Source organism: Cupressus sempervirens, chromosome 10 (genome assembly GCF_028749045.1).
Source record: "Cupressus sempervirens isolate cs-2001-9-10 chromosome 10, ASM2874904v1, whole genome shotgun sequence".
NCBI lineage: Eukaryota > Viridiplantae > Streptophyta > Pinopsida > Cupressales > Cupressaceae > Cupressus > Cupressus sempervirens.
In genome coordinates, this window is record NC_143127.1 from 739,493,102 (window position 1) to 739,514,949 (window position 21,848).

General features: G+C 35.8%; 2 protein-coding genes across 4 annotated transcripts in view; one reads left to right on the forward strand and one right to left on the reverse strand.

Moving 5' to 3' along the window:
* The first annotated feature begins 5,449 nt into the window (after positions 1-5,449).
* LOC149535981 (uncharacterized) overlaps positions 5,450-21,848 on the forward strand; it is a 114,049-nt gene continuing 97,650 nt past the window's right edge. For 2 of the 3 annotated variants that reach the window (XR_016357133.1, XR_016357132.1), the window contains exon 1: positions 5,450-5,730. Coding sequence is in view for 1 of the 3 variants with exons in the window: in XM_089804965.1 (XP_089661091.1) it covers positions 5,516-5,689 (174 nt within the window). In the remaining 2 variants the exon portion in view is untranslated. The remainder of the gene's footprint in view (positions 5,731-21,848) is intronic. The other variant, XM_089804965.1, reaches the window with a different exon arrangement.
* LOC149535982 (putative protein S-acyltransferase 6) overlaps positions 6,107-21,848 on the reverse strand; it is a 108,461-nt gene continuing 92,719 nt past the window's right edge. Inside the window, exons 4-5 of the mRNA XM_089804964.1 lie at positions 7,595-7,828; positions 6,107-7,442 (exon numbers count right to left, since the gene is read on the reverse strand). Of these exons, the coding sequence (XP_089661090.1) occupies positions 6,783-7,442; positions 7,595-7,828 (894 nt within the window). The 3' untranslated portion in view covers positions 6,107-6,782. The remainder of the gene's footprint in view (positions 7,443-7,594; positions 7,829-21,848) is intronic.

The following is a 21,848-nucleotide window of genomic DNA, read 5'->3' on the forward strand; positions in this document are numbered from 1 at the left end:
TGTTTCCAACTCTGACAATTCCTCCGTCCTAACTTTTGAAATCAACAAACTTGTTCATGTCACCAGTCATATGATGTGAACAACCACTGTCAATTATCCAATTAGATTTCTTCTCAACCTGTGACACCAAAGCTACCTTTTCTAGACTTTCTTCTTTAATTGCCACAAATCCAATTTCATCATCACTAGCACTTAATGCTTGTTCATCAAAATCATTATCTTCATTCGCATACAAACACTCTCTATCTTTTCTAGGTTTGTGATTTCCCTTATACTTTTTCTCTCTTTTAGGACACGTAGATGCATAATGACCATATTCATCACAAGTCCAACATTAAAAAAAAAATTACCTCATTTTTCTCTTCTTGCTAGAAAGGCTACTCCTTCAATCTTTCTGTCTCCCTCAGATCTACTGTTGCTAGCAAAATCTCCTCTAGTACTTGTGCTCCTTGATAAGTTAGGTCAAATATTCAAGGCACTGAAAGTTGTCTCTGTTCTAGTCAATTCTCTGGACTATCTAAGTTCATTCTCAACTGCTTCAAGTCTTCCAAGCAATGTCTCCTTTGTAAAATCTTTGGTACAACATATCAACAACTATATCATCTAAATTGTTGACTTAAATGGTGGCATTAGAGTCTTCAATATATTCCATATAACCTCATCATCTTCTTTGGTTCCTCCTTAAGCTTTAATACCTGCAGTAATTTCTGATATCCTGCCTATATATGTTCTTACAGATTCATCTTCCATCATTTTAGCATCTTGAGACGCACAAATCCAACTTTGTAGCCTCAACTTCTTAGAATGTGCATCACTTTCAAAACTATTTTCCAAAGCTTTCCAAATCAAATTGGAAGTAGCAAGTGTTTTTACCTAATTGTACTCAATTTCAAGAAGTGCAGTCAATAGTGTTTCTCTAGCTCTCATGTTGCACATGAAAAGATCTCTTTCTGCCTGAGTGCAAATTTCCAAATCCTTTTTAGCAATGATTGTCTTCTTTGATTTTGTCAAGATCCAATATCCTGGACCCATACACAACAAATGTGTTTTCATCTTTTCCTTTCAACTGTCATAATTTGTTCCATCAAACTTTGGACTATCTTTCCTGAACATGTTCATCATGGATCTCCCAAAGTTGTTAAAATTTATCTTCAAGGACTTGATGCTCTGATACCAATTGTTAGAAACAATAGTCTACCAAGATAACTGAGAGCGGAGGAGGGGGGGTGAATCAGTTATCCAACAATTAAATCATTTATATTCTTTAAACAAACTTAACCATTCAAACAAAGTAAACAACCATAATAAAATGCACATAGACAATTACACCAGATATGTTGACTAGGGAAACCCTTGATTAGAGGGAAAACCTCGATGGGAATGATGCCCACAAGATGATGTACTAATATAAATATTCCTTGCTAGAGGATGGACCCTGTTAGGAATCTATTACAACATTTAGTATAAAGAGTCCCTGTTAGGAAACTTTGAATCCCTATTAAGAGATTCCAACCCTATTAGGAGTTGTAGTACAATGTATGCAAGAAGAGCCCACTACCCAAACATGCAATTTCAACTACCAGAAGAGCTCACTGCCCAAACAAGTAATTTATTGTTATCTTCTCCTTCCTTTGTCCTGTCAACTGGACCATTCACTGTCAGACCTTGCAGACTAGGTCACAAACCTTGGATACAAATATCAAATCTCAGATCACTCAACAAAACCTTGGCAATGAAGTTTCCTTCATTTTTGCACTGCTCTGCTCAACTTTGCATTCTGCACTTTATTGTCGCTTTCCAACAATTCAAATCCACACTTACGATAAAGGAAAATATCCTTCCTTTATATCGAGTCCATAATACAATTCCCTAAGTCGGTTGTTAGACCTTCTCAATTAATTATTATAGGACCACATTAAGAACATGTTACACTTAGTGATAACATAAATATTTTGCCTTGCAACTTGAATAACTTTTTGTACACACAATATTATGACAAGCAAGCTTAGCCACATTAACTCCATATACCAGATACTTAGAAGTATCTTCCATAACCTCAAGTGGTTATAATACTCAACTAGCCATCCAAACCAACTTGATCTTTCCATTGTTCTTCTATCAGATACCACAAAAAACTGCTATATTGACATCAATGACAAACTTAGTCATGAATGTAAGATATCATCATATTAGTACTCCCCCATAAAAAAATCATTAGCATTCATGCTTCCAACCAATCTTCTAACATCTTGTTCCTCTTCCTCCTCTTCCTATTCTTCATGTTCTTTTTATTCCTCTTCTTCTTCCTCTTCATCTTCTCCTTTGCCCTCAGTAAGCATGAGAGGGCCACCTTTCAATTTCTTCTTCAGGCTCTCCATCCTCTTCTTCCCTCTTTTCAAGACTTGAGGAATCTCTATTTCTAGAGATGTCTTGATCTTACCTTCTTCATAGGTGCAAAAGTGGGTTGCCTTGGGGTTAGCAGGCTCATTGAGAAGAGCTTCTATGATATCCATTGTGTCATCAATGTTAACCTCATATCCCAAGGGTTTCACCCATGCAGTCCTAGAAATGATTGCCTGAATGTGAGTGTTATCACAGTCAACTAAGAAACAAATGTCTTGAGCATATTGCTCAACCATCTGCTGAGGTATCCTATACCTGCTCTGCATCTTCTCCTTGAAATTATCAAAGTATGTTTCTTTTATCCCATCAAAATTCTCTCCAAATTCTTGAATGAAATCATTGATTTGATAAATAACATATCTGTCCTTACTCCAGACCACACTACCTTTGGATGGAAAAAACTTTTGAACATAAAAGAATAAGCACATGAGTAGGAATCCAAACTAACATATGTTTTTCTTTGAAGCTCGAATGCTCTCCAAGTTCTTGCTAAGCTTGTTGAGTTGTAATCGCCAAGGTCAAATGATAAGTTGTTCTTCACAACTTTGTAAGCCAAGTCAACAACTTCAAATGGGACATTGTTAAGTCTACTCAAGTTGTAGATCTTATTGGCAATGGCATGGATCCTGAATTTGATTTTCATGTCAATGACATTATTGAGCTTCATTCCCCAACCATCCCATTCTGCTAGGGTCTTCTTTGTTGATTCTCCTTGAGCTAGGGTTTTCATTGTTTTGGGTCTATCCAGCATAGGGTAACCCATTACTCGGTGAATCATCTTCTACATACTCTTCACAAGTTGCTTGAGCTAGAAGGACATGTCGTGGACTCTACTTAGAATGAACCTGATCCACTTGATCTTGAAATCCCTCAACATATATAGGGCATGAGTTAAACCCTTGATCTCCAAGTGTCGATGTACACATTTGAGTACTCCATTGTCACACAAGTTATTGAATGCTTCATTCATCTCAAATGTTCCTAAATCTTGAATAATGCAATGGTAGAATGACCTAATATCTCTAATCAACAATACCTTAGGTGGTATGGTCAAGGGCGCTCCCATTGGATCTTTTTTCTCGGCAATTGCTAGATGTAGTTTGAAATTTGGTGCCTTGCAAGCCACATTCTTTATTAACATTTCTAAACCCTTCTTCACCTTTGTGTTGGAGTTGGATGCCATGACTGCTCGATGAACAATGGAATGCACAAAAACTAAGAGTTTCACTTCAGCTTTTCTTTCCAACACTAATTTGCCTGAAGATTGCTCTGGTGCTCGAAATCTGAATGCAAAGTGACAATAAAACCCCCAATCTCACCTTTTATCAAGCATTTTCAAAATTTAGGGCCTCTTAAATGTATTGTACAGTGGTAGGTCAGACAACTCAAGTAAGTCATTCGAACATAACTTAAGCTAATCCTTCCATAACTCAGGTAGAACTAGGTTCTAACTTTACTCAATGACAACAAGTAACTCAGTTACAACTGTGTTGTAACTCGGTTCAAGACATAACTCTACTACATTACCCTGAGCATCTTTTTATGTCGATTTGAATTGCTTTCTTCTTGTGCATCTGGAATTGTTGTGAGATGTTCTTGATATTCCAATTCCAATCATCTCCATGAATGCCTAGTTGGATGTGAATACTTCACCCAACTCATTAGATTAGATGATGATATTTTCTTGCCTTGGGCTTTCCTCTATTTTCCTTACCCATTCCCGATTTCTCTAATTTTTTATTTCTTCAAATTTTGACTTACCTTTGTTTCTTTCATCATTATTTGTCGTATCTCTATTCATGCAGTTTCTTGTCAAGTGACCTATATTCTTGCATACATATCATCTTATATTGGTATTTCTTTTTCTAATGTGAGTTTCTACGCAATTTATACCAATGTGCCCGTATTCTCCACAATAATGACATCTTCCCCATGTATTGTAGTCCCAAGCAATAAATGTTATTTGTCTGATTCCATTGTGCTGAGTGTTTGGATTTGATTTGCACTATGAAAATTGTGACCTTGTTTGTGACATGTAAAACAATTCCCTTCAAATTTTGATTTGGTTCTACATTCATTTGCCTTGTGACCATACTTGTTACAATTGTAGCACTAACCTTTGAACTTAGGTTGCATGGTATTGTTCCAACAAACATTTTAAGTATGACCTAGTTTCCACAAGTGTTGCATGTAGGCCTTTTGTTCTTTTGTGCTCCTTATTTAGATCACTCTCCTTGATCGGTGTACCCTAAGCCAATAGTGCCTTTGGGCCTATTGAAAGTTTTCTCATATGATTGATTCACACTTTCTTGTGATCTCAATCTTCTCTCATTTAGTTCCTTTTCAACTCTCAACTCATTTTGGAGTCTCTCATTTTCTACTCTTCGATTGGCGATTCCTTGGTTTGCATCACCTAGTTGATCAATCATGTCTACTTGATTTAGAGATAATTGTTGAACTCCATTGGTCTTTTCCTCCAGCCTTGTACCATGTAGTCTTCTATCTTCATCTGCCATTTCTTTATCATTTATAGCTTTGTTCTTTTACTCCATGACTTCACATAATCTAACCAAGTGACTTTCTTGTTCTCTTTTCAATTCTCTCACTTCTTGTAAAGTAGCATTTCTCACTAGTAGATCTTCTATAGCTACATTTGTTTCCTTGGAGCTTTTTTCTTTGTATAGGTCTTCTATAGTTTCTTCTGTGTAGAGGTTGTCATTCATTTGTATACTCAATTCCTTTCTTCTTTTCAGAGAGTGAGTGAGTTGCTCCTTGAGTTTCTTGACTTGCTCTATAGCTTGTCGGACTCAACATATCCATCCCCTTCCAATGCCCCCTTTGTAGGACTTTTGATGAGGATGTTGATCACCTTTTCCTATAGTGCATGTTTGCTCGAGTGTTGGAGATGGGTCCAATGAAGAATGCAAGTATTATGAATTGGAGATGGGTCCATATGACGTTGTTTATGTTGCTGCTAAGTCTACATTGGATACATTAGATTTCAAGTATTTGAACAGGGCCATTTGTAGACATGGTGATGAGCTGGAGTACTCAATGATCAAAGTGTTGAAATCCAAGGTTTGTGCTTTGTTTTCTTTCGTCGAACATATTAATGACATTGTTGGGGCTTTGTTTTCTCTCATCAAACATATTCATGACATTGTTGGGGCTCCTCTGCCGGGTCGACATTGTCATTCCACTAATTTTTGCCATGTACAATCTTCAAGGGCGCACACTCACGCTGCTTCTTCTCGAGTCCATGGGAATGGTTTTGTTGCCCAACAAGGTGATTCTATGGATGAATAACTCTGGCTCTACTATTTGCAGGTTGATGGCTACTACTATCTTTTTGGGGTGCTACTTTTGTCTTCTTCAATGAAGATTTTTTACTTCTTTAGTTCCCATATTGGTCATACATACGTTTTCTATGATATGTATATATTCCTTGTCTATATTCTTTAGCATATCTCCTTCGCAGTTATAGTTTTTCTTCTGATCTAGATCTTACTTCTTCCTTGTTTTAGGTTATTCCTTTTGCTTCTCTCTCGGTTTATATGGCTATTTTGTCAACTGAGTTTTAGTGCTAAATCTTACTCCGGTCTTTTGTTTTAAAAAAATAATAATGAAACGACTTTCACAAAACACCTCAAATAAATAAATATAAATTCTAAACATATAAAATAAATTATGCAAATAAAAAATCTTTTAAAATAAAAATAAAATAAAATAGATATAATAGCTCCATGACTGATATTGTGGGCATTTTCGACACAGAGGTGTGAAATTGCCAAACCTAATTGTTTTCCATAGCAACTTGACATATGCTTGGACATATTATTGATCAAATGTTAAATTGAAAAAATAATCCAAACTTAAAAGCATTCTTTTACACATCCTATTCCAGAGCAATGAGGTATTTGTATGATGGAAAAGACTACTTTTCAGCTCGAATTCCATAGAACAATTATGGCATGTTCACTTTGGAAAGAAATATGGTCCTTTGGGATTCATATCAGATAATACTGCCTTCGTACAGCGTATTCACAGTTTTATCCAAGCCACCCTGTTCTTGACCCCCACCCGACATGATACATGCAACTAAATAACCACCATGCATTTTTTATGTGACCAGTTATGTGAGGTCGAATTTTAACATACACGTTTGTTTCATCTCAGAAGATGACACTTACAATAGGAGAAGTTGAATCATAATCACCCCACCCATGGCCATTAATCAAGAAAGGATAAGGGGGATATCTTAAAGTTGCAAGGTAAATCTGCATTGAAATGTATTACATTTCAGGAAACACTCATTGGCTAAAAAGCAGGGTTCAAGCACCTAAACTAATGCCATATTCCATTCATTGGGTTTCTGGAGTTCAACCATTATTATCAGCTCGACTTTTTTCAGCTACATCATGCACAGAATGGGTGCCACCATTATCGGTGTTGTTATCTCTTGAATTCTCTGATGCTTCAGTGCAAATGGCTGCCAAAGTGGACCCAATATCTATCTGTAAATCAATGCTTTCTCCACTTATGTCCGGACTCACAATATTTCTGCAACCATTGGAATCAAGATCACCATGATTAGAATCGCATTGCACCTTTTCATCAGAACCATTCTCTGTAGAAGGGACTTTTGCCAAATTGATTTGTCTCAAGTTGGCTAAGAATTTGTTTGCAAAAACATGAGAAAGGGTATTCCCATAAACATTAATGCTTCCCAAACCAATGCTGTCGGCATTTCTATTATGTCCTTCCAGATCCTCTGATGATTTAGTGACAATAGCTGGCAATGTATTCATACCACCCCTTTCTAAATCAATGTCACTGCCTGTGTGTTGACTGATAATACTGCTGTAAACATTGGAATTTGAAATATCTTTACTTGGAGAATCAGGTTGCACCTTTTCACGAAAATTGTTTCTTGAAGGAGGGATATTTGTGCAGAAAACTTCTGTGATGTTAGAGAAAACCCCTCGATTGTAGGGATTCACTTTACTTTCATACCTAGAACGGAAGTTCTCATATGTGGTCTGCAATCCCAGCATATCCATCCCAATGTCAGTTGTACCAAGGAAATACAGCAACAAAACAAATTGCATATTGAGAATAGCACAAGCATTCTATTAACCAATGTAAACCGTAATATTTAAATCTTCTAGCACTGCCCCAGCATAAGAATCACCTGGTTTGTACAGATCAGGTAGACATGAAATGCAGCAAGCCCACCAACAAACCAAAATGCAACAAAAGTATAGACCACGAGCACAACTGAAGCAATTCTTCCTTCCTTACTGAGAATATGGGTAAGAGTTTGTTTATGGTTGTATTCAATAATGTCGAACAAGCAGATGACAAAGATATAAGCACACAGCACTGTGGATAAGAGAACAAACATAAAGAAGAACTGGTAGTTGCGCTGCATAAAACTCAAAAGCAAATATGTCAGCATTCTTGAAATTGAAGAAACGAAAATACTGCAGTATACCTTACCAAGCAAATCCAAATTGCATATTTAAGGGCATTGTGTTATAACTTATTCCATGTCAAGAGCATCATTACAAATTATAAAATTATGGTTGGAAAGGGGCACTTTTTGAAAAAAATGTCGAAAGGGAAAAGAAGTAAACAAATTAATAAAAAGATAAGATGAAAGCGTATTGTATACATTGAAAGTTCAAAGCATGTATCTAGGTGTGCCCATTTGAAGCATCGAGTTCTGTTGGGAATCTAGAGCAACATTGAAACTGATTGCACCCAATTGGAGAAGCATATATGTTGTCTCAGATGCGGTTGAATTTGTTTGCCTTTGTATATATTGATTAATGAATTAATCAAAAATATTAAATAGCTACTAGTGGATGTTGAACTTAACAGTCACTATGTGGTTATTGACAAATCACAATAATGCATTCTTGCAGTCATCAATTTGTAGCCATATTATCGCCAATTTCAAATAACCTTCAACGTAGTTTTGTATCTTTTCAAAAAATAACAATGGTGTCAAAAAGCAATATCATAAAGATTCTTGTAGCAAAATAATATATCAAGAGAAACAGTTCTCTGATTTATCAATGCTGTTTTACTTCCAACACTCAAGATGAACATTTTTCTGTTCATTTATCATTGGCATCATAAGGCAGGATGAATGACAGTAACAATTCTTTTCTATTTTAAACAGTTGGATGTTCCTTATTTTAAACGAGCTATGCAGAAATAATGAAACAAAAGTTAAAACCCATACTATGATAGAAAACACTCTTCCTCATGCAGCACAGGGATGTGATATTGTCGCTTCTGTTGGAAAGGAATAGATTGTATTTTTGTAGCTCCTTCAATGGATGTTTTTTCTTAAGCAAGAGTTGGGAAGAATTGTCTGCAATACTCTAACAAGCACGAACACATTTAGTGTCCTATGCAATTACAATTTCCCAGAATGCATTGTAAGTTACAAAGGCCTGCTTCTCTCTCAAATAGCCTACATCCTTTGGGATGCAAACTGTGAGATGCTACGGCCTGAAAACAGCAATGAAAGTACTTGGTAGGTTTGCAAATCACAAATTGACCAAGGTTACCTCGAGTTTTCTAGGATGGGGGAGTGGGGGGATGCGAGGATGCATTTCCATGACCCAGTACATATGTGTGTGTGTGTGTGGATAAAACATGCATATATACATTATATTATATGAAAACATGGATGAAGGATGCATATATACATCATAGAACCTTAACATACAATGTGTGTTCAACTGAGACATTAATTCAAAATTTCAAACATCAACACTTAATTCAAAGTACTAATGTATATATTCGCTTTGGTGTTTAACCCTGTCTCACTAAAATGAGCATTATGGATATGAAAAGACAATGCTTCTTACTCTCTTGTCCAGATAAGGAGGGGGTGGGCTGGCTGGTTTAAAAAGATTTATTTCTTTACCTTTAAATACCTGTTCTCTACCATAGATCCATGGTGATTGGATGATCGCTTTAAAGGCTACCTATCAGGGGTTCCAATCCTTTTCGCCTTCACTTATTCATTCTGCTCTTGTTCTAGCTATAGTTTCTAGGCATCTTTTCTGGTTTTTGGTTTTTTTTGGTTTCTTCTACGAACCTGAACCTTATCTGGTTTCCTAGATTAGATTATCTTTCCTAGCTGATTTGTTTGATTCTCTCCCTGTTTCCATCTGTTCTTGATGGGAAGGGTTTTGTGGGCACCTGCAGTTCTGCCGTTTGGTTTTTTCTTCCAATAGAATCTATGTTTTAGTTTTAGCCTTTTTGTTCTAGTTGATCCAATTTTTTTGTTTGTTTGTGCATGTGTGTGTGTGTATTAGCCTGCATATATCTCAATATGCACTCTTCTTATATATGTATATCTATATTTGTAATCCTCATTTTTGTAATTATCTCCATTTATTTATTCTTTGATCGAATTCTTTATTCTTGGATATTTCTTTTTGGGGCTTGTTTATCTCGTTAACCTCTATTAGATATCTAATTGTGGGTTCTTCTCTCAAGTAGCCAATCTCCTTTATTATTTCGTCTCTGCTCTCTAATTTTTGCCTATTGAAAGGATTAAGGTTTAGATTGTTTCTTACTCTCTTGTCCAGATAAGGAGGGGGTGGGCTGGCTAGTTTAAAAAGATTTATTTCTTTACCTTTAAATACCTATTCTCTACCATAGATCCACAGTGATTGGATGATCGGTTTAAAGGCTACCTATCAGGGGTTCCAATCCTTTTCGCCTTCACTTATTCATTCTGCTCTTGTTCTAGCTATAATTTCTAGGCATCTTTTCTGGCTTTCGGTTTTTTTTTGGTTTCTTCTAGGAATCTGAAACTTATCTGGTTTCCTAGTTTAGATTTTCTTTCCTAGCTGATTTGTTTGATTCTCTCCCTATTTCCATCTGTTCTTGATGGGAAGGGTTTTGTGGGCACCTGCAGTTCTGCCGTTTGGTTTTTTCTTCCAATAGAATCTATCTTTCAGTTTTAGCCTTTTTGTTCTAGTTGATCCAATTTTTTTGTTTGTTTGTGCATGTGTGTGTGTATTAGCGTGCATATATCTCAATATGCACTCTTTTTATATATGTATATCTATATTTATAATCCTCATTTTTGTAATTACCTCCATTTATTTATTCTTTGATCGAATTCTTTATTCTTGGATATTTATTTTTGGGGCTTGTTTATCTCGTTAACCTCTATTAGATATCTAATTGTGGGTTCTTCTCTCTAGTAGCCGATCTCCTTTATTATTTCGTCTCTGCTCTCTAATTTTTGCTTTCTGAAAGGATTACGGTTTAGATTGTTTCTTACATAACAAACCATTGGTAGTTGGTTTAATTATATGTTACTAACACTCTCGATGTTATTTGGGCTTGCTAACCTTGATCTTTGCCAAGACTTGTTTGCAAGTCATGCTAGTAAGCTCTATCCTTAAGCAAGATTCCGATGCACTTCAGCAAAAACATTAACCAATGATTTATTTTTTCAGGTCTTAGGGTATCTATGCATTGTGTATGCTATGGAATTCCCCTAGCTTCTGATATCTTCTCTGTTTCTCACTGGGGTATGCCCTTTTTATTTCTGTATATTCTATTTGGACATTTGTCCTGGGCAAGACTGGAGGTTTTCTTCTCCATTCTTTCCTACCAAGGCCCATTTTGAACGAACACAATGTATAATATTTTTTTTACTATAATTAATATAATCAATATGACATCGGCCTTTTATTGATAATAAAAAGTATTAAATGTATATATTTGTTTTGATATGCTACAGAATTCATTTAGTTACTTCAAAATGTCTTTATTGAAACTATACCGAATCAAAGATTATGGAGATCATGTTCATTAAAAAAAATACACTAACAAAAATTGAGCTAGTGACAGGTGAGAACAGCTATTGTGGAAGTGCTATACCAGCAAACTATACATGGCATTTTTGGTACAATTTCAAAGCTTAAGTACAGGCTTCAGAAAATGTTTTGATAGTGTCAGTTAACAATTTCATCTGTTGAGATTTTTGTTGCTAGTTGTGATGATCACATTGATGTGGTTGCCTAGAAATTCATTGATTTTTCCACAATAGAAAATACTCTTCCCTAGTATTCAAAATTTATCAGTTTAGGCAATATAAATTTTACGAAAGGTCATCAATGTTGCAGCAACTGAGGATGTTTCAGCAACTAATCTGCAAAAAGTATGCATGCTCAGAAAATCTGTACCACTGAAAAATGGCTTTGTATGTGGTGATTTCCAGAGTATAAAGCAGTCAATAGAAAGGGTTGGCCATTTTTACTTTTTACATGTTAATGGCAGTAATCGTTTTAGTCTTGAAAAGATTGCTTTCCACAAGAGGAAGACATTTTAGTCTTGAAAACATTGCTGAGATTTATTGGAAGTCCATATACACCAAAAAGACAAAATAATGAACAATTCTGGGGTTGGTGATTGCACATCATAAAATCTATTTTCATGTCTATGCCTTAAAAACTGGTTTAGATAAATATCAAGGAGAAACTAAAGGGAAAATTGCAGCCATCAATTCAGGGCATTAAAAGCATACTAGGGACATCCAATAAATATAAATAAATCCTAAAATATCAGCTGATATCAAAAGATATTTTTTTTTACAGAAAGTTGCATGCAAGCTATGAGAGTGAGAAACATTCTGGAGCAAACAGAGGATGTCATCAAGTTTGTAAGACTATTGTGGTTTCACAATGCACACTCCATTTTGAGTCACAAAATGTGGACACCCTAGTATATTTTTTAGTTTTCCAGACCCCTAGTCCGGGGTCTAAGTTTTTTTTAGGATCCTACCCAGTGTCTAAGCCTAGTGTGGCCCACTGTTTGAAAAATCCAGTTGATAGAAACTGGAGGTTTTTAGGGAAAAGTGAATTTTGGTGCTGAGGTGCACACTAGCACACCTAGCTTACCTTCAAGGTGTGCAAGGTATGCCAATGTTTTGTTCTTCAAAGGTGTAAATTAGGTTTTTTAGGTGTTATAATAAGGTTTTATGTTCTGGGTCATTTTTTTGTCACAATTAGAGTTTGTTTAAGGTTTGATTTTCAGCTTTTTGGAGTAATGTTTGCTTCTTTGTGCAGATAAAAAATGCATCCTTAACTTGTCAGGGTCAAAACTTTTGACCTAGAGCTCAGAATTCAAAACCATTTACACTGTTGGAAAGAAAAACTAAAAATCTAATTTCAGTCCCTAAAACAGTGAGCATTCGGCTTCCCAGTTTTAGAGACCGATGAAAGTTTCAACTTGAAATTTCGAGTAGAAGACCTCCAAAAAAGCCAATTAAAAGGACCTAGAAAAGCTTATTAAAAAAGATATATAAAAGTTTTAAACATTTGATCATTTTGGATAATCTAGATCACTTGGTCTCTAACCGGGAAGGATCGGGTAGTCAGAAAGAAGAAGAAATCAAGGAATGGACTTCAGAGTGCACGAAGTGAGCATAACACGGTGTGGCGCATAATGCGCAAGTGCACAAATTTTCATAGCATCTTCATTATCAGCAGCAATAGAGATCTAAACTAAGCTGGTAACCTTCACCTCCAAAGGAGTCACGAGTGTCTTGGGATTTCAGATAGAAAAAGCAGGAGTTCAAATGTATGAAAGTGTTTGGCTATAAAGAGGATATAATTCATGAAAAATGGGCAAAGTAAGTACACTAGAGAGCTCCTAGACCTCATATGAAAGAAATCCAAAAATTGTTTTCAAAACTGAGAACTTTGATTTTTTGGCGAATTGAGCTTCTGAGCTTCTGAGCTAACGAGGTGTGTTTCTTCCGAAAGTGTTTGGTTATAAAGAGGGTATAAATCATCAAAAAATGGGCAAAATAAGTACACTAGAGTGCTCCCAGACCTCGTTTGAGGAAAATCCAGAAACCGTTTTCAAAACTGAGAACTTTGATTTCTTGGCAAATTGAGCTTCCAAGCTTTTGAGCTTCCGAAGTATGCTTCTTCTGAAAGTGTTTGGCTATAAAGAGGGTATAAATCATCAAAAAGGGGCAAAATAAGTACACTAGAGTGCTCCCAGACCTCGTTTGAGAAAAACTCAAAAATTGTTTTCGAAACTGGGAATTTTGATTTTTTGGACTAATGTTTGCTTCTTTGTGCAGATAAAAAATGCATCCTTAACTTGTCAGGGTCAAAACTTTTGACCTAGAGCTCAAAATTCAAAACCATTTACATTGTTGGAAAGAAAAACTAAAAATCTAATTTCAGTCCCTAAAACAGTGAGCATTCGGCTTCCCAGTTTTAGAGACCGATGAAAGTTTCAACTTGAAATTTCGAGTAGAAGACCTCCAAAAAAGCCAATTAAAAGGACCTAGAAAAGCTTATTGAAAAAGATATATAAAAGTTTTAAACATTTGATCATTTTGGATAATCTAGATCACTTGGTCTCTAACCGGGAAGGATCGGGTAGTCAGAAAGAAGAAGAAATCAAGGAATGGACTTCAGAGTGCACGAAGTGAGCATAACACGGTGTGGCGCATAATGCGCAAGTGCACAAATTTTCATAGCATCTTCATTATCAGCAGCAATAGAGATCTCAACTAAGCTGGTAATCTTCACCTCCAAAGGAGTCACGAGTGTCTTGGGATTTCAGATAGAAAAAGCAAGAGTTCAAATGTATGAAAGTGTTTGGCTATAAAGAGGATATAATTCATGAAAAATGGGCAAAGTAAGTACACTAGAGAGCTCCTAGACCTCATATGAAAGAAATCCAAAAATTGTTTTCAAAACTGAGAACTTTGATTTTTTGGCGAATTGAGCTTCTGAGCTTCTGAGCTAACGAGGTGTGTTTCTTCCGAAAGTGTTTGGTTATAAAGAGGGTATAAATCATCAAAAAATGGGCAAAATAAGTACACTAGAGTGCTCCCAGACCTCGTTTGAGGAAAATCCAGAAACCGTTTTCAAAACTGAGAACTTTGATTTCTTGGCAAATTGAGCTTCCAAGCTTTTGAGCTTCCGAAGTATGCTTCTTCCGAAAGTGTTTGGCTATAAAGAGGGTATAAATCATCAAAAAGGGGCAAAATAAGTACACTAGAGTGCTCCCAGACCTCGTTTGAGAAAAACTCAGAAATTGTTTTCAAAACTAGGAATTTTGATTTTTTGGCAAACTAAGCTTCCAAGGTGCGCTTCTTCCGAAAGTATTTTGGCTATAAAGAGGGTATAAATCATCAAAAAGGGGCAAAATAAGTACAGTAGAGTGCTCCTCATTTGAGAAAAACTCAGAAACCGTTTTCAAAATTGAGAACTTTGATTTTTTGGTGAATTGAGCTTCCGAGCTTTTGAGGTGCGTTTCTTCCAAAAGTGTTTGGCTATAAAGAGGGTATAAATCATCAAAAAGGGGCAAAATAAGTACACTAGAGTGCTCCTAGTTCTTGTTTGAGAAAAACTCAAAAACTATTTTCAAAATTGAGAACTATGATTTTTTGGCGAATTGAATTTATGAGCTTCCTAGGTGCGCAAGTGTGCTAGGTGCGTTGCTTCCAAGGTGCGCTTCTTCCGAGGTGCGTTGGAAGTTTTTGAAGAATTCAGAGGTGCGCCAACAGTTAACTTCCAATTCCAAATTTAGAGTTTTCCATGCACCGAAAATGCATTATGACGGCAGTTTTAACTCTTACAAACATCCAGAGAAGGTTGAGCTTCTATTTTTGGCACCTCCAGAAATTCCTACATCATCTAATGACTTTTTTCTTATTTTCTCATGCTTTTTTTGTTTTAAGACATGTAAAGGCTCATGCATCCATTTAATAATATAAATAAGGATGGAGTCCTACTTAGCACCAATTAGAGAGTCAGTTTGTACATAAATAGATTTGTTTTATTAGTTTAAAAGCATATATTTGCATAAAGGAATCTCTCACTCTCAACACAAATTGAGGAGAAGATTTCATATAAATTCATGAATGTAATATGTATTCCAAGAGGCCATTATTTTGATGCAATAATATATTCCATTGGTGCTCTCATTTGGAGTGTAGTGATTCTTGCCTAAGTGTGTTATATTTTGTGAATGTATGTTCATGGAATGTAATGGAGCCAATAGTTTTATTGCATTATTTTGATCGTGCGATCTTTTAATTCTCGTGTTTGCTATGGTTTTACAAATTCTGCTGACGTACTTAGTTCAAGAAGAGATCACCCTATTGTTCCTGCATAGCTTTTTCGATGATTGCATCATTGGAATTAAGGAAGCGTTGCTCCTATTTTCATTGGTTACCTACCGATCTTTTCAAAGGTTTAATTCGCAGACGTGTTGTTTCCATGGCTTATGTCCGTTAGGATTTTACTTTTCATGTTATTTGCTTAAATTTTTTGTTACCCTATCTTTGTTATTTGCTTTACTAACCCTTGGTTAAGTTAGGAATTCATATAGTTGCATAGTTAGATTGCATTCGTTTAAAAACAAAAAATACCAAAAATATATCTCTTTTGTGGTGAATTTTGAAACAGCAAGCAGATTGATCATCTTATCCGAAATTGGTTCGAACCAACAAAGGTCTTGTGAACAAACACATTTATCTTCAATTGAGCGGATTCTAGTAGGTCGCAAGATCACCCAGAACCTTGGAGTTGATCCCAGATCAGCTTTTCAAGAGAGGAGTTCGAAAAGATGCTTGTCGTTAAGCATCATGCAAAACAACAACTCAACAGAGACCAAGGTGGAATTGTAGAACTCAGAGAAGCAAAGTTCGGATCCTGTTATTTGCATACAAAACATAATAGTCAAAACAGAGGAAATTTGGCACTGTGAGGGTTCGGAAGTTTGACAAAGGTTCAAGAGAAGCACATGCTATCTTTTATTTATGTTTTCTCTCGAGGGAGAACCAATCAACTCCAAGATGTAACTTTCAATTAGTGAGGTTTTAATGTGAGATATCATCAAAGTGTTTGATGAAAATATTAAACTAGAATTTCACTTATTTGCTTGTTTGATGTTTGAATTGATATGCTTCTCACGCACATTGTTTGGTGCCTTCATAGCTCAAAGATCATTACAGACTTGTTTGAGAAATTATTCGATAGGTTTCTTGACATTTTAAGCTCTTATTTGTATCTCAAAAAGCAAATTCAACGCAAATGATGAATTAAAATTAATTACTTTCATTCTATGCCACATTGTGATATGTGGAATTCAATATCATTGCAGCAAGAAGTTGTTCCTTCAATGGGAGTGCCCCTAACTCAGTTGAATCAATTGGTAGAGTTGGTTTGAATCCAGATGAAAAGAGTGGTCATTGTCTAACTACGCTAACATGTAATGTCTCCAAGTAAGTTCAACTAGTAATGGATAAATGAACTTATGTTTACTGTACTTGAATTAACTTAATATATACCATAAAGATAACAATTGTGGGAGGCCAGTTGGCTACGGGCCCTTCTAGGAAGATTGTTGGTGTTTTGGATTCCCCTGGGCTTCATTGTTCAATTTCTTCTGGGGATTGGATTGCTGAGGCAGCTAAGGTGGAGGATGGTTGGACTACGATGAAAAGAAAGAACACTAGACCATCTGCTACTCCTTTTGAAATGAACCTCCAATCGTGCAAGGGTGGCTCTAAATCAAAGGGAAAATCGTGATATATCTGGCTCTGCCCCCTTGCTAGATCTTTATTTTTGGTTGGTGATAGGCTTTTTGTCACCTTGGTTACCCTATGTTCAGGGGGTGACTAGTTTTGCCTTTGTTTGCTGTATCTTTGTATCTGAACTTATTGAAAATCTTTAGACTTGTACAGGGTTTCAGGCACCCTTCAAAATCTGTTTATCTAAATCAAAAACAATTGTAGGTAATTGAAGAATAAACTATATGCGAGATGAGAAATTCATGGTAATCTTGTTATTATTCTCGTTTAGAAGGATGTTGAGATGCAATAGGTTGCTTGGACACCAAACTCAACAATTTTCCTCAAGGTTTTATGGATCCAACCCATAAGCCTTTCTTGGATGTGTTCTCAAGCTAGTCGGGAACGCTGATCATTATCCTATCTTGGGATGCCCTTTAGACAGTCCTCTCCCTTACTGCATCCCCACTACTCTTCTAGCTTAGAAATAATAACTGGCTTGAGCATGGAATAAATGAGTCTGATATACCATTTATTAATCAAAATAGATGATATGGTAGATACCTACCTTAGAGATCTATGAACAAGGTGACTTCCTTTCTAGGTTGGGAACAATGATCAATTACAAGTTAATGTAATTGCTTTATTTTATTTTGTCTTTCCACGCAATTGAGTGGAGTATGCTATCGAGTTCACCCTTGATGATGACTGTTGTGTATGTTTGAGTGTAGACTTAATTACTATTCCTTTTCTTTCTTTCTGACGATCATCTTTTTTGAAGTTCATTATTATTTTATACCATGATTGAGGGGTGCAACTTCCTATTGTTGCATATTTTCTAAAAGGTCATGCAACACTGGTTTATGATGTTACTTAATTGGCCTTAGTTTTACCACGTCACATGTCTGCTCGACATTCATCATTGGCAATGTTTTATCTTTATTGGGGTCTAACGAATAGTCTTAGTAGAGCGTTTGCATCTTGGTCTACGTGGACTTAGAGATACATGGAATATGGGGATATCATGCTCTGAACAGTCAGTCAGTATTTTGTATTGTGTGTAATTCCACCGTCAATAGTAAATAATAATAATAGATTGTAAAATGTAAGAAATAATAATTTTAAAAATTGTGTATTCGTTTCGTGTGAATATATATATATATATATATATATATATATATATATATATAATTGATTTTATAATTTAGGAACGATAAAAATAATTATTTGTTGTTATTTGATATATGCATGATTCATTCATGAATTTATTCATTTATTTTTTTATCCGTAATGATGACCAATTTAAATAATATTGAAGATTAACTTAAATAATAATAAAAATCTTGTTACAGGTAAGGGGATATTACAATCCATCCCTCTTAAATTTGTTTGTCCTCAAGCAAAATAATGTTCGGGTGTTCAAAAATCTCAGCTCCTTCCCAAGTTGTGTCTTCCTCCAGTAGGTCTTTCCATTTAATTAGATATTTGGGAATGGAAACTTATCTTTTCATATTAAGAATTCTTTCCAATTCTAGGATTAGTTTCCCTTCATAATCAAGTGGGGCCAAATTCTTCGCATGGAGTAATTTGTTGTCAGAGGACCTTCTTTAGCTGCAATACATGGAAGACATTCTGGATTTTGTTGTTCTCAAGAAATTCCTATTCATAGGCTACTTTGCTAATTTTTCTTAAGACCTTGTAGGGCCCATAGAATCGTGGTTTTTATTTCTTTGCTCCGCTAGTTTTCATTGATCCTTGCTTATATGGTTGTAATTTCAAGAAAACCCAATCCTCGACTTCAAATGCTCACTTAGTCCAATTCTAGTCATTGAATCTTTTGTTACTTCTATGCATGGTGAAGATTATCTTTAAGTGTTCTCATAATGTTCATGTTTTGTTGTCCAACATCCTTTACTCTTGGTACCTTGCTTTTTGGAAGGGTCAAGCTTCTGAAAGAATTGGCTTCATAGTTGTATAATGCTTTAAACACTCATTCCAATGAATAGGTGATGTGCGGTATTGTAATAGTGCTTACCAAGGTGTAGCCATTTCACCCATGCATTCTATTGTCCTATAACATAATTCCTTAAATATATATCTATCTATTTATTTACAATTTTTGTTTGGTCGTCAATTTGCGGGTGATAACTTGTACTGGGTGTTGATTCTTGCCAAAACATGTTAAAGAATCTACTATCTCTGTCGCTAACAATGTTTTTAGGTAATCCATGTAGCGTAAACACTTCTTTGAAGAAAAATTCTATGATTTGAGGTGCTCTATATTCAATAGATATGGCCATGAAGTGTGCCACAAAGTTGTGATTTGTTTTGACCAAAAACATTCCACAAACCAAATATTCTCAAAATTTTGCCAATGCATGCATGATTGCCAACATCTCCTTGTCATAGATCGATTATGATCTTTTAATGGGCTTGAGTTTCTTGCTTTCAAAGGCAATTGGGTGTTTATTTTGCATGAGAACTACACCAATGCCTTCTCCCGATGCATCACACTATACTTCAAAGGGTAGAGAAAAATCAGTAATGGCTAGTATAGGGAATGAACTCATGATCTTTTTGAGGTCTTTAAACGCTTGTTGAGCTTGTTCATTCCATCCGAAAACTCCCTTGGTCAAATATGTAAGGGGTGCTGCTAGTTTTGAGAATCCTTTCACAAACCTTCAATAATAGCTACAAAGTCCACGAAGCCTCTTAGTTGGGTCAACGTTTTGGGTTTGGGTCATTCCTTAATAGCCTTGATTTTTTCCTCATCAATAGTTACTCCTTGCTTGCTGATTTTGTGGCCCAAGCATAGGATTTCCTTTAGACCAAATTCATGTTTTGAAGCTTTGGCATATAGTGCTTCTTGCTCGAGAATTTCTAATAACTCATCAATGTGCTTACAATGTTCCTTGCACATTCTACTATATATGAGGATATCATCAAAAATATCAATAAAAACTTTTTGAGTTGCTTCCTAAAAGTATGGCTCATGCAGGACTGAAATGTAGTGGGAGCGTTGGTAACCAAAAAGGTAAGACTTAAAATTCAAAATGTCCATGACACCGAAATGTTGTTTTTGGAATATCCTCCTCTCTCATTCTTATTTGGTGATAACTGAACCTTGGTCACTTTTTGAGAAATATTTAGCTCCTTGGAGTTCATCAATAAGTTCATCCACCCTAGGGATAGGGTGTCTATTTTTTATTGCTTTCTTATTCAAAGCTCTCTAATCAATGCACATTCTTATTGTTTCTTCCTTCTTGAATAGTACAACTAATGATGCAAACAAATTGGAATTTGGTTGAATGTGACCCATCTCCAATAGTTTGTTTATAGTTTTTCCTATCTCCACTTTGATTTTTTGTGGATATTGCTAGGGAGTGGAAATTATTGGTTGTGCTCCTTTCTCTAATTCTATGATGTGTTAAAATCCTTGTTTAAGAGGTAGTCCTAGAGGGACATCATCAAAAACCTTTCAATGCTTCCTTAGGATCAGTTCTATATCGATGTGAATTGATTTCCCTTGAGAGGTAAGTTTGCCAAGGAGCATGCATTGTGCTGCCCACTCCCCTTGATATTTGCTAAAAAATACTTCCATCTTCTTACAAGAGACTAGCTTCGGAGATCCATTGGGTAGCCCTTTTAATATTACTTCTTTATGTTGGATTTGAAGTTAGGTTAGGTAGGTCAAACAAAAAGCATCCTAACAAGTACATCCAAGGGGTAGCCAATATTATGTCAATATCCAATGGTACCACATAAAAGTTTTTTTTAATAGGATGTGTTCCTACTGGTGTTTCTAATTGTAGAAACTTTATTGTGCATTTAACTAGGGACCCTGTTGTTGTTTCTATTAAGAACCCTTTGAAGTCTTTAGTTTCTAATTTCCTTTTTGCTACCAAGGATTTGCTTATAAAGTTATGAGAAGCCCCACTGTCTACCAAGGTGATAATTGTCATCCTTTAAGGGTAATTTTCATACGAAAAGGACAGTGTTTGGCCTTTTGAGAAGTGATAGTGGCTATGGTTACTTGTTCGTCATCATCATCATCATCCTCATACTTAGCTTTCTTTCTTGGTTTGTCCTCATCCTCTTCCCTACACATTTCTTCAATTTTGCAGACTTTGAATTTACATTTGTGGCCAGGATCCCATCTCTCCTTGCTTCTGTGACATGGATTCAACCCTTTCTTATGAAATTGGTGACCCCTCTACCATGGCTCTTAACATTAAAACATAAGGGTTTTTTCTTTAATTCATCAATGATGGGGTTGCCCTTTCGAAGATGGTCTCTTTTTTGGAATATTCAACATGACCGTTTGAGCTTCTGTTGTTTGGGGCTGATGTTTCCACATTCAAGGTTGTTTCTATCCCATCATCCAAGGTAGTGGGCTTGAAGGTGGCCACTACTACTTTTATTGAATATTTTAACCCTTTTACGAATAAGTAGGTTAGTTTTTCCTCATCTAACCCACTGACTCCCACAGATATTCTTTGAAACCTTTGAGTGTATTTCTCTATTGATCCTTTTTGTTTTTGTTAACTCTTTGGCGATGTTTACGATCAAATTGTTTAATCAATTTCTATGTGAGTTCTTCATAAGAGGTTATACTTTTGTATCCTTGGGTACAAACACTATGTTCCACCAATCATGTGCAGAATCTTCGAAGTGTAGAATGGCAAACTGGATTTTGTCTTCTCCTAACATGGGATTGAGATTCTAGAATGTGTTTAATTTCTGCAACTATCCATGTGTTGTCATCTTGTCAAATCTGTCAAAATTTGGAATGGTGACTTTCCTTGCTTTGTGTTTCAAGTTCTTATTGGGTTCTTGTTTTTCTCTTCTAGGATCTTCTAAT